Source organism: Coregonus lavaretus (genome assembly GCF_964263955.1).
Source record: "Coregonus lavaretus genome assembly, chromosome: 18".
In the NCBI taxonomy this organism is placed as follows: Eukaryota; Metazoa; Chordata; class Actinopteri; order Salmoniformes; family Salmonidae; genus Coregonus; species Coregonus lavaretus.
The window spans coordinates 16,981,317-16,994,864 of NC_140005.1; the positions used below are offsets into that span (position 1 = coordinate 16,981,317).

The following is a 13,548-nucleotide window of genomic DNA, read 5'->3' on the forward strand; positions in this document are numbered from 1 at the left end:
TACCTAGAAATATACATGATCTAAGTGATTGATAGTTGGTTATTTAGCAGTCATAAAAGTATGCCTTATTTACTTTGAAGAACTACTAAAATAGTGATTTTGTCAGACAGCATAGGCAGCAGCTCTAAAGAGATGAAATTATGAATTTGGAATGACATAATGTCATCAAATAAAACAAATGTAATATACACAAACAACTGAAATATTTGATTAAAGTAAAGTTATATGAATAAATTATGGTTAATAAGTGATAAGCAGTTAATGGGCAGTCACTACTATCATGGGACTTTTATTAATTATTTTATTCTGTGTTGTTAAAGCATTCAACCCACATAAAGCATAGTGTACTTAATGTTTTTTTTTTTTATTTAGAATCGAATCGAAACCGAACCAACCTCAAAAAGCACTAATCGCTCAGCATTACTGACTGCCTAATTTACAGAACGGGAGCTGAGGGGATCGTCCATGCAGCTAATATTCTGTGATACGGATGTATAGATGCAGTATGCATGGTAGCCTGTGTGTTGTGTTGCAGCCGTCCCAGGGAAGATTGCTCTTTGTAGATGGATAGGACAGGGTGACAGCTGTACCATGACATAAAGACAGCCAGAGGGATGGAACAAACCTCTCCCTCAACGTGACCAAGACAAAGGAGATGATTGTGGACTACAGGAAAAAAATAGGACTGAGCACGCCCCCATTCTCATCGACGGGGCTGTAGTGGAACAGGTTGAGAGCTTCAAGTTCCATGGTGTTCCACATCACCAACGAACTATCATGGTCCAAACACACCAAGAGAGTCGTGAAGAGGGCACGACAAAGCCTATTCCCCCTCAGGAGACTAGGTACAAAAGGCTTCTCAACATATTCTAACCCCAAGCCATAAGACTCCTGAACAGCTAATCATGGCTACCCAGACTACTTGCATTGCCCCCACACCCCCACCCACCCCATCTTTTTACGCTGCTGCTACTCTGTTAATTATTTATGCATAGTCACTTTAACTCTACCCCACATGTACATATTACCTCAACTACCTCAACTAGCCAGTGCTCCCGCACATTGACTCTGCACCGGTACCCCCCTGTATATAGCCTCCCTACTGTTATTTCACATTGACTCTGCACCTGTACCCCCCTGTATATAGCCTCCCTACTGTTATTTTATTTTACTTCTGCTCACTTTTTTGTTGTTGTTGTTTTATTTACTTTTTTTATTAAAAAATAAATGCATTGTTGGTTAAGGGCTGTAAGTAAGCATTTCACGGTAATGTCTACACCTGTTGTATTCGGCGCATGTGGCAAATATGATTTGATTTGATTTGATTTGAAGAAGCTTTGAAGTCTGCTGCTTGGGAATGAGTTAAGGAAGGATGGGAACAGTTGAAGGGAATTGGCCAATGGCTTATGTTTCTCCCTGCATGCTGTATGTCTTTTCCCCTCCCTCTGTCCCTCTCATGTATTTCCTGTCAGTTTGTGAGAAGAAAGGCGTGCTGTGATTCGCTGTGCTGTAGCACTAACAGGATGCTCCCACACACAGTGAGAGAATCCTCTGTGTGTTCCGAGACTGAGAGCAGGAGAGAAAGTCTCCAACCTTCATCGTCCTGACAACGGAGCCTAGCAACCTTGATGGGAGTGGGGAGGGTTTATCACTGATTGAGTTGTTTGGAGACAAGTGTGGGGCCAAGGATGCCAGATCTATCCCCGTCTCTACTCAAGTCCTGTTTTAATGCCACTGACTTATGTTCCTAGCGGGAGAGGACCTGAGTTGAGCAGAGAGGGACACCTCCATGCAGGCAGTGAGACCTAGACCCAAGACCATACAATACACAATATCATAACCCAGACCAAGGAGAGAGAGAGAGCGGGATAGGGAGAGAGAGAGAGAGAGAGAGAGAGAGAGAGAGAGAGAGAGAGAGAGAGAGAGAGAGTGAGAGAGAGAGGAGGAGAGGAGAGAGAGAGAGAGAGAGAGGAGAGAGGAGAGAGAGAGAGAGAGAGAGGGGAGAGAGGAAGAGAGAGAGAGAGAGAGAGGATGAGAGAGGGAGAAGAGGGAGAGAGAGAGACGCATAGAAATAGCAGGAGAGAGGACAGGAGAGCAGAAAATAAGAGAAGTGGGAAGAGAGGGAGAGAGAGCCAGAAAAAGCAGAGGAAGTGGCAGGGGGAGATAGAAGAGAGAGAAGAAAATATGACTGAACCATTCTCTTCCTACATTACTCTCTGAGGAAATGATGGAGTGGGGAGGGATTATCACTGATTGAGTTGTTTGGAGACAAGCGTGGGGCCAAGGAAGCCAGATCTATCCCCGTCTCTCTACTCGAGTCCTGTTTTAAATGCCACTGACTTATGTTCCTAGTGGGAGAGGACCTGAGTTGAGGCGGAGCTGCAGAGTTAATCAATGAAATGCCCTGCAGCAGCAGCAGGGCCTGCAGCCTACAGCCCATCCCCCTGGGGGATGCCTCTTGGGCAGGATCAGAGCAAAGGCCTGAGGGCTCAGGCATGGGAAGGGACATACACGTGAACACCCACACAGCCTGGGAGAGTAACAGTAACTGTAGATACTGTATATCTCAGAATGTGTTGCCTTTTTCTGCCCTTCACCTTTTGCCATCAGTAGTTTGTAGTGGTTCTCCTGAGCATACATTTTCTAGTATATTCCATCATGTTGGAAGCACAATGAGCTGTTCAGACACTGACTGTGTAGATCTGTATGTTCTCTTCCTCCATGCAAATATCCCTGTGCTGTGTGTGTATTCATTAGGATGGGGGAAACACAGTGATGTCTGGTCTGTTGTCACTACACAGAGGGAGGTGGGGTTTACCAGAAAATCCAAATTAAACTAATCTGAACCACAGCTTGTGGCACTCCTTCCTTAATTAGACGTCTAAAAATATCAAACTCCTTGAAGACTTAATTAACCCATTGACTATGGTGAGCATTCAGTGTGTGTGCATGCGTGTGAGTGTGTGAGCGTGTGTGCATGCAATAGTGTGTCTTTTGAAGGGTGTAAAATGATAGCCCTCTTGTGTGTGTGTGTGTAGCCTATGAGAACAATGTTGCTTATTTGTGTGGCATCATCATGGCATTATTGCAAGGCCTTTACTCTGGAATTATAATGTAATTAATTTCCGTCATAGAGCGTTATGGACCCACAGGTCTTAACTTCCAACACACACACCCTATTAATTACAGGCAGCTCTCTACTGTCATATTATTGGTACTCCGCTGAAGAGCGCACATGCAGTTTAATGCTGGTTGATACACAACAGTCAATGTTTTGCTTTTAATTAAGTGTCATTGATCAATTATTCAAGGTGTTTGTGAATGTAGTCAGTGTAGCTGTGTCATTACTGTCAAGGCTCACCACTGATGTTTATTAGGAAATCAATATGAAGTTCATAATTAGGTAATTGTGACAAACTGGTAGTAGGCTTATTTTGTTTCTAGAGAAATTAATAGATTCATTTCAACTGCTTTGAGTAGTCTTCAAATGCAGGATGTCATCACTTGACATTGTTTTACATAATTTATGATAACTACTGGTTTTGCATTATTTTGTTCCAGCCTAACACTAACATGCCAGATTCAAATAATAAGGTCTAGTGTCGACCCGTTATTGGTTGAATGTTGCAGTGGCACACTTTTCCTCAAAGGGCACCATCATCTTTTCTAATTACTTAATGAACTATAGAGGAATGACGGAGAGAGATAGTTTGGTGGTTTTGGATGGTGCCAAGCACGCACAATGTGACAGGATATAAAAATGACAGATGGATAATTAGTTTCACCTGCGACATCAACACGACGTTTAACAATCACTGACATTGTCTTCCTTTATGAAGAACCCATAAAGGGCATTTTGTAGATGTTCTGATGACTAACCCAGACACACACAGACCAACCTGAGGAGGAGATGACTAACCCAGACAGACCAACCTGAGGAAGAGATGACTAACCCAGACACACACAGACCAACCTGAGGAGGAGATGACTAACCCAGACAGACCAACCTGAGGAAGAGATGACTAACCCAGACACACACAGACCAACCTGAGGAGGAGATGACTAACCCAGACAGACAGATCAACCTGAGGAAGAGATGACTAACCCAGACAGACAGACCAACCTGAGGAGGAGATGACTAACCCAGACAGACCAACCTGAGGAGGAGATGACTAACCCAGACAGACAGATCAACCTGAGGAAGAGATGACTAACCCAGACAGACCAACCTGAGGAAGAGATGACTAACCCAGACAGACCAACCTGAGGAGGAGATGACTAACCCATACAGACAGATCAACCTGAGGAAGAGATGACTAACCCAGACAGACCAACCTGAGGAAGAGATGACTAACCCAGACAGACCAACCTGAGGAGGAGATGACTAACCCAGACAGACAGATCAACCTGAGGAAGAGATGACTAACCCAGACAGACCAACCTGAGGAAGAGATGACTAACCCAGACAGACCAACCTGAGGAGGAGATGACTAACCCAGACAGACAGTCCAACCTGAGGAAGAGATGACTAACCCAGACAGACAGACCAACCTGAGGAGGAGATGACTAACCCAGCCAGACAGACCAACCTGAGGAGGAGATGACTAACCCAGACAGACCAACCTGAGGAAGAGATGACTAACCCAGACACACACAGACCAACCTGAGGAGGAGATGACTAACCCAGACAGACAGATCAACCTGAGGAAGAGATGACTAACCCAGACAGACAGACCAACCTGAGGAGGAGATGACTAACCCAGACAGACAGACCAACCTGAGGAAGAGATGACTAACCCAGACAGACCAACATGAGGAGGAGATGACTAACCCAGACAGACAGACCAACCTGAGGAGGAGATGACTAACCCAGACAGACAGACCAACCTGAGGAGGAGATGACTAACCCAGACAGACCAACCTGAGGAAGAGATGACTAACCCAGACAGACAGACCAACCTGAGGAGGAGATGACTAACCCAGACAGACAGACCAACCTGAGGAAGAGACGACTAACCCAGACAGACCAACCTGAGGAAGAGATGACTAACCCAGACAGACAGACCAACCTGAGGAAGAGATGACTAACCCAGACAGACAGACCAACCTGAGAAAGAGATGACTAACCCAGACAGACAGACCAACCTGAGGAAGATATGACTTACCCAGACAGACAGACCAACCTGAGGAAGAGGTGACTAACCCAGACAGACAGACCAACCTGAGGAAGAGATGACTAACCCAGACAGACAGACCAACCTGAGGAAGAGATGAGGAAGAACAATGAAAGAGGATCCAGATGACCTACTTGGTGACTGAGTGACTGAGTGACTGAGTATCTTAAATGATGACTGTTCTCTGAAGTGTTTTCTGGTTCTGAAGATCTTTTAGATGAGACAGGCTCCTTGAGTAGCTTTTATCTTCACTCTGAGTGACGTTGAGGCCCCATGAAGGATGGTGAGCCTGTGTGACGCAAATGAAATGTAAAATGTTAAAGTATGTCGGGTGATGGCGCCGGAGGGGATGGCTACTGTTCTATGGACTCTTAACCAACCGTGCTATTTTGTGTGTTTTTTCGCATTGTTTGTAACTTATTTTGTACATAATGTTGCTGCTACTGTCTCTTATGACCGAAAAGAGCTTCTGTATATCAGAACAGCGATTACTCACCTTGAACTGGACGAATAATGTTTATTTTATGAGTCGGACGAGAGGGATTTGCTCCAGACACCCGACAGGGCCCTCATCCCCATCATTCGCAGTAGAAAGAAAAGGAGATATCGCGGAAGGAGATCGGGGTGCTTGGTAAAGAGCCAGCAACGAGTGGCTAATCTGCCTTTGCCATCGATACTATTGGCCAACTTACAATTGCTTGATAATGAAATGAACGAACTACTGGCACGAATGTCCTACCAACGGGACATTAAAAACTGTAATATCTTATGTTTCACAGAGTCGTGGCTGAACGATGACATGAATAACATACAGCTGGCGGGTTATACACTGTACCGGCAGGATAGAACAGCAGCCTCTGGTAAGACAAGGGGTGACGGTCTATGTATATTTGTAAACAACAGCTGGTGCACGATATCTGAGGAAGTCTCAAGGTTTTGCTCGCCTGAGGTATAGTATCTCATGATAAGCTGTAGACCACACTATCTACCAAGAGAGTTTTCATCTATATTCTTCGTAGCTGTCTATTTACAACCACAAACCGATGCTGGCACTAAGACCGCACTCAATGAACTGTATACGGCCATAAGCAAACAGAAAAACGCTCATCCAGAGGCGGCGCTCCTAGTGGCCGGGGACTTTAATGCAGGGAAACTTAAATCCATTTAACCTCATTTCTACCAGCATGTTAACTGTGCAACCAGAGGGAAAAAAACTTTAGACCACCTTTACTCCACACACAGAGACGCGTACAAAGCTCTCCCTCGCCCTCCATTTGCCAAATCTGACCATAATTCTATCCTCCTGATTCCTGCTTACAAGCAAAAACGAAAGCAGGAAGCACCAGTGACTCAGTCAATACGGAAGTGGTCAGATGAAGCAGATGCTAAGGTTTGGACTATTTTGCTAGCACAGACTGGAATATGTTCCGGGATTCTTCCGATGGCATTGAGGAGTACACCACATCAGTCACTGGCTTCATCAATAAGTGCATCGATGATGTCGTCCCCACAGTGACTGTACGTACATACCCTAACCAGAAGCCATGGATTACAGGCAACATCCGCACTTCCACTTTCAAGGAGCGGGACTCTAACCCGGAAGCTTATAAGAAATCCCGCTATGCCCTCCGACGAACCATCAAACAGGCAAAGCGTCAATACAGGACTACGATCGAATCGTACTACACCGGCTCCGACGCTCGTCGGATGTGGCAGGGCTTGCAAACTATGACAGACTACAAAGGGAAGCACAGCCGCGAACTTCCCAGTGACACGAGCCTACCAGATGAGCTAAATTACTTCTATGCTCGCTTCGAGGCAAGTAACACTGAAACATGCATGAGAGCATCAGCTGTTCCGGATGACTGTGTGATCACACTCTCCATAGCCGATGTGAGTAAGACCTTTAAACAGGTCAACATTCACAAAGCCGCAGGGCCAGACGGATTACCAGGACGTGTACTCCGAGCATGCGCTGACCAGCATAGTCACTTTAATAACTCTACCTACATGTACATATTACGCCAATTACCTCGACTAAACGGTGCCCCCGCACATTGACTCGGTACCGGTACCCCCTGTATATAGCCTTGCTATTGTTATTTTTACTGCTGCTCTTTAATTATTTGTTACTTTATTTCGTATTATTTTATATTGTATTTTTTGTGATTTTTTTTTGTATTCTTTCTTAAAACTGCATTGTTGGTTAAGGGCTTGTAGGTAAGCATTTCACTGTAAGGTCTACACCTGTTGTATTCGGCGCATGTGACAAATACAATTTGATTTGATTTGATTTTGAGATGGCTTTGGGTTGGAGATTCAATGTGCCGTGACAGGGGATAAATATTTTTCTATTTGAAGTACGCCGACATGCACACACACACCACTAATATATACTTCAGCAATCCCCCTAGCCGTGTGTATGTGTGTGTGTGTGTGCGAGCGCGTTTGTGTGTGTGTGTGTGCGCATGCGTGTGTGCGTGTGAGAGGCCTAGGTCCTGACTCAGCTCCTGATGTACCTTCGGTAATTGAACTCTGCTGTACTTTTTAAGTAACAGAGAGAGAGAGAGAGAGAGAGAGAGAGAGAGAGAGAGAGAGAGAGAGAGAGAGAGAGAGAGAGAGAGAGAGAGAGAGAGAGAGAGAGAGAGAGAGAGAGAGAGAGAGAGAGAGAGAGAGAGAGAGAGAGAGAGAGAGAGAGAGAGAGAGAGAGAGAGAGAGAGAGAGAGAGAGAGAGAGAGAGAGACTTTAGTGGTAATTTGTTTGTTTAACGAGCCTGTGATATTTAAATGAGTTTGTGAGTAACATGATGTCATCAGTTCGATTAAATGAGCAAGAAGTTTGTCCAACAGCTTAAAATAGTTTCCACAACCTTTCAACAAATTATATTATACAAACACAATACCAGAATATGATACTTTTGTGTTAGGCTTATGATTTTCATTTCATCTTTTGAATTCCAGAAGCGATCTTCAGAACAGTTGGGCAATTCCATGATAACAGAGTAGGGCAATTCCATGGTAACAGAGTAACACTGAGACTCAGATTTCAAACAAAAACCAATGACTTCAAAGTTAAACAAACCATAAATTTTTATGCACAAGGACTACTTATAAAAACACATTTACTTGAAGAACACTGCAGATGCAAAGTTTGGTAACAGAATGATAGCACAAACAGCACAAACTGTCATTCTGTTACCAAACTTTGCATCTGCACTGTTCTTTAAGTAAATCTGTTTTTGTAAGATTTTCAGTGGAAATTGTTAAAAGTTGTCCTTGTGCATAGAGTTGTACGTTTGTTTAACTTTATTCCCTGATGAAGACAGCTTGGCTGTCGAAACGTTGTTATTCAATGATTGCATCTGAGCTCCTAGAGTGTGCAGCTCTCCTTTTCTTTTTCAAGTGTTCTACTCCGCTAGCCAGCACCTCACCTAAACAGGCGTGCGTTTTTTTCGCCTCTTGTTTAACTTTACAATCATTGTTTTTTGTTTGACATACATTTTAAAGTGAAACATTTGAGTCTCAGTGTCGCTCTGTTATCGTGGAATTGCCCATCATCAATCTGGGAACAGGTTGCAGTCAAGGGAACAAGTCTGAGTCAGAAAACCAAACATCTTTCCAATGGGATGATGCCATTCATGTAATGTACATGAACTATCTTTGCCTGAGATGTGGTTAAAGGCAGTTGCTGTGGATGAATCTCCTATTCTGTTTGATCCTCTATGATCTCACTCTCACTACATTCATTTTACCAATAAACATGATCGAGGACACAGTCTGTTTTACAACCACGTCTGAGCCAAGAGCCTCTGTGAGTACACAGGCAACCTTGAGGGAACAACATCTATCCTGACATACCACACAGCTATTGGCTAACCGTTTTCAGGTCTATGTAACAATATTAACAGTTTAAAGATAAACTGTACCTACATACAGTAATTACCATGTAGGTAAATACATGGTACCACAAGTGGGACCAAAGAAACATTGAGGTAAACCTGTGTATCTCTAGGACTCATACTGTAATAACAATACAATATATTATTCAATCTTACTACTACTGTTACATGGTTTTAGTGCCACTTCCCACCCTATAAAGAGTGGCACCAAAAGATCCCACCTGAACCCTTCTCTCTAACCCCCTCTCTATCTCCCTCCCCAGGTACCTCAGGATGAGTGGAGTGGTTACCCAGGGGGAGTGAAGGGTGATGAGATCCCCTGTCGGAGGATGAGGAGCAGCAGTTACGTCAAAGCCATGGGTGACGAGGAGAGTGGAGATTCTGACTCCAGCCCCAAGACCTCCCCCGTGAAGACGGTCCGGCCACACTCCCTGGTCAAGTCTGTCATGCAGAGACCGCTCCTAGACTCCCAGAGGTAGGCCATGTAAAGGATCCCAGCATGCAATGCCAAAGATGTGATCCTAGATCTGTGGTTAATAAGGGCAACTTCTAAACCTTGTACAAATGAATGAATACGTTTGATTTTATTTCTATAGCAAAACGCTTTTAGTGTCATTGTTTATAAAGCATTGTTAAGAGAGTGCACTTTAAGTGTGTGCGCTGTGGAATAAAGTGAATGAATTCTGGAGAGGAACATTAGAAGAGGAGAATTGTCTTAGTGTGGTGTTGTGTTAGTGTAGTGTTGTGTTAGTGTAGTGTTGTGGCAGAGGAAATGGCCTTTAAAATAACTAGATGGGACATGATGCAGACACAGTCACAGAAACAACAACATTAAAGCAGCAGATTAACATGAAATTAGATTACAATACTTGTCCAATGAAAGGATGATGCCAGAAGAATTCTAACACAGAAATAATAGCACAAGCAAAGACATATCCTAGATAGATGATTCAATAAGTGGGGCAAGAATGCTGTTGTTTGTCTTTTTACGTACTCTGTTGGAAGGCAATGTTGTTATTGGATTGTACAACTGCATATTGTAGTCATCTACCTTTCTTTACATAAATGTCAGTGAGGAAATGTTAAAACAGAAATGATACACTGATGTTATTTCCCTAGAAATGTCTCATCATTACCAAATGTGGTTTTGGAATAGTTTTAGAGCCTTGAATTAATTCCACAGAGTGTTTAAAGGGACACACTAGTTATTTCCTCTGTGTTTACTTCTACTTTTCCTGGTCCTTGTATGGTTTGTAAATTGTCCTTGTCAATGGCTGCTGTGTTTGCCCATTGTTTCTCCCATTTCCTTGTTACCTCACTTCCTCACCATCTTCACCCCTGGGGCACTCTCATATATAATTCAGATCCTTGTCAATTTATGTGGCAGAGCAGTAGCAGTTATATTGGAATACAAATGTGGTCATGAGATCATGTGGTAGTTCAAAAGGTGGGTCTCAGTGTAAAATCCATCTCCCATCGACTTTTAGTCTAAATGGTTTTAGAGTTTTGTCTTGAATTAAAAGGTGTTCTTCATTATTTCAGGGCAGGTATGAGAAAATCAATTCCATCGTTCCCTGATTTGATTGTTAAAGTAACGCCCCTGTCTGCTAGAGCAAGCACAGTCACTTTCACTCCTCCTCCAAAGCCACTCATCTCTCTTTGTTCATGGCTGAATATGGAGACAGTAATAACAGGAGAGTCCATTTTTTATAATATTCCATTGTAAAATCCTCCTCCCAGATCAGCACTTTCAGAACCTCATGTTTTGTTCTGCTTATACTATTCTGCTGTATCAGCCAGTACAACACAATGAGTGGCCTGAGCTAGGCTCTTTTAATGTATAGGTCTCTATTAGATTAACTCTATTCTTGGCACTCTCTGGCTTTTGCTGTGGTACATGATGTCAATTTGTTTCTTACATACAAATGACCTTGGTGCAGAGGATAAGCCAGGATAAGGGGGCAGCTGAAATCAGTGAGGGGGGTTCTTGCATTAGAATTATATTGAATTTTGCTTATATCACGCTATACCATAATAAACATAAAGTTGCTATTTTTATATAGGGACATAAAACTAAAACTGATGGGGCACGTTTCAACTGAGGAGGCTAAGCCCCATTTTGCCCCCTCGTGGAGCCGGGGTCGCCTTGGTGGTGTTTGTTTATAAGGTGTGAAACCTATTGGATGCCATACAGTTTCATGTACAGTTTGATGTAAATGCAACTGTTGTAATTCATGTCATGGAGATCCTATCTATCTCCATTAATTTATACGGTCTTCGTGGTGTCCCTGCTGTACTGCACTATCAGCTCTATGTGGTCCTGATCCAGCCCCCTGCTATGACAGTCATGTATGGCTATGGTGTGTTTCACTCCTCCCCAACCCCCACATGCTGCAGCAGCTCTACTCATTACCATTCAACACAGGTTGGTCAATTACTGTTACGGCACAGCAAGGCTTTTTCCTGGAAAATACTCTAACACCACGCCAAGTGGTGTGAACACAATACCTTAATAGCCTGTCAGCCTGACCCCCGCCACTGATGACACATAAAATGCAAGTGTGTTTCTCACAGTCGGTCTGTGGTTGTCTCTCTGTTACCAAGCACTCTGGGGTGTTAATTATATTTAATTTCAAATGCGTTTTTTGCGAAGGACGATTATTCATAATTGTTGGTGATTTTAATACTATGCAGAATACAAATCTAGATAGATCGTGGGGTCATTTGCATTATTCTAATCCAAAAGCACTTTCTGCAATCTCTGAATTAATGTCCTCTCTAGACCTGGTAGATGTTTAGTGATTAAGAAACCCTGATCTGACTAGATACACTTGCCGTGAAATAGGCAAGGTAGTCGCATCAACTTCTTTCTTATCTCCTTCGCTCTGGTCTCAAAGGTATCACAGTCTACCATTGCTGACCGTTTACTTTCTGACCATGCACTTACAGTGAGGGAAAAAAGTATTTGATCCCCTGCTGATTTTGTACGTTTGCCTACTGACAAAGAAATGATCAGTCTATAATTTGAATGGTAGGTTTATTTGAACAGTGAGAGACAGATTAACAACAAAAAAATCCAGAAAAACGCATGTCAAAAATGTTATAAATTGATTTGCATTTTAATGGGGGAAATAAGTATTTGACCCCCTCTCAATCGGAAAGATTTCTGGCTCCCAGGTGTATTTTATACAGGTAACAAGCTGAGATTAGGAGCACACTCTTAAAGGGAGTGCTCCTAATCTCAGTTTGTTACCTGTATAAAAGACACCTGTCCACAGAAGCAATCAATCAATCAGATTCCAAACTCTCCACCATGGCCAAGACCAAAGAGCTCTCCAAGGATGTCAGGGACAAGATTGTAGACCTACACAAGGATGGAATGGGCTACAAGACCATCGGCAAGTAGCTTGGTGAGAAGGTGACAACAGTTGGTGCGATTATTCGCAAATGGAAGAAACACAAAAGACCTGTCAATCTCCCTCGGCCTGGGGCTCCATGCAAGATCTCACCTCGTGGAGTTGCAATGATCATGAGAACAGTGAGGAATCAGCCCAGAACTACACGGGAGGATCTTGTCAATGATCTCAAGGCAGCTGGGACCATAGTCACCAAGAAAACAATTGGTAACACACTACGCCGTGAATCACTGAAATCCTGCAGCGCCCGCAAGGTCCCCCTGCTCAAGAAAGCACATATACAGGCCCGTCTGAAGTTTGCCAATGAACATCTGAATGATTCAGAGGAGAACTGGGTGAAAGTGTTGTGGTCAGATGAGACCAAAATCGAGCTCTTTGGCATCAACTCAACTCGCTGTGTTTGGAGGAGGAGGAATGCTGCCTATGACCCCAAGAACACCATCCCCACCATCAAACATGGAGGTGGAAACATTGTGCTTAGGGGGTGTTTTTCTGCTAAAGGGACAGTACAACTTCACCGCATCAAAGGGACGATGGACGGGCCATGGACCGTCAAGTCTAGGGTGAGAACCTCCTTCCCTCAGCCAGGGCATTGAAAATGGGTCGTGGATGGGTATTCCAGCATGACAATGACCAAAAACACACGGCCAAGGCAACAAAGGAGTGGCTCAAGAAGAAGCACATTAAGGTCCTGGAGTGGCCTAACCAGTCTCCAGACCTTAATCCCATAGAAAATCTGTGGAGGGAGCTGAAGGTTGAAGTTGCCAAACGTCAGCCTCGAAACCTTAATGACTTAGAGAAGATCTGCAAAGAGGAGTGGGACAAAATCCCTCCTGAGATGTGTGCAAACCTGGTGGCCAACTACAAGAAACGTCTGACCTCTGTGATTGCCAACAAGGGTTTTGCCACCAAGTACTAAGTCATGTTTTGCAGAGGGGTCAAATACTTATTTCCCTCATTAAAATGCAAATCAATTTTAAACATTTTTGACATGCGTTTTTCTGGATTTTTTTTTTGTTATTCTGTCTCTCACTGTTCAAATAAACCTACCATTAAAATT

The 13,548-nt window shown here is 43.6% G+C and overlaps 1 protein-coding gene across 1 annotated transcript in view; it reads left to right on the forward strand.

The window, feature by feature from the left end:
* dlgap2a (discs, large homolog-associated protein 2a) overlaps nt 1-13,548 on the forward strand; it is a gene marked incomplete at both ends in the record, with an annotated part of 341,967 nt that overhangs the window by 250,943 nt on the left and 77,476 nt on the right. The window contains one exon of the mRNA XM_084182088.1: nt 9,336-9,547. Within this exon, the coding sequence (XP_084038214.1) occupies nt 9,336-9,547 (212 nt within the window). The remainder of the gene's footprint in view (nt 1-9,335; nt 9,548-13,548) is intronic.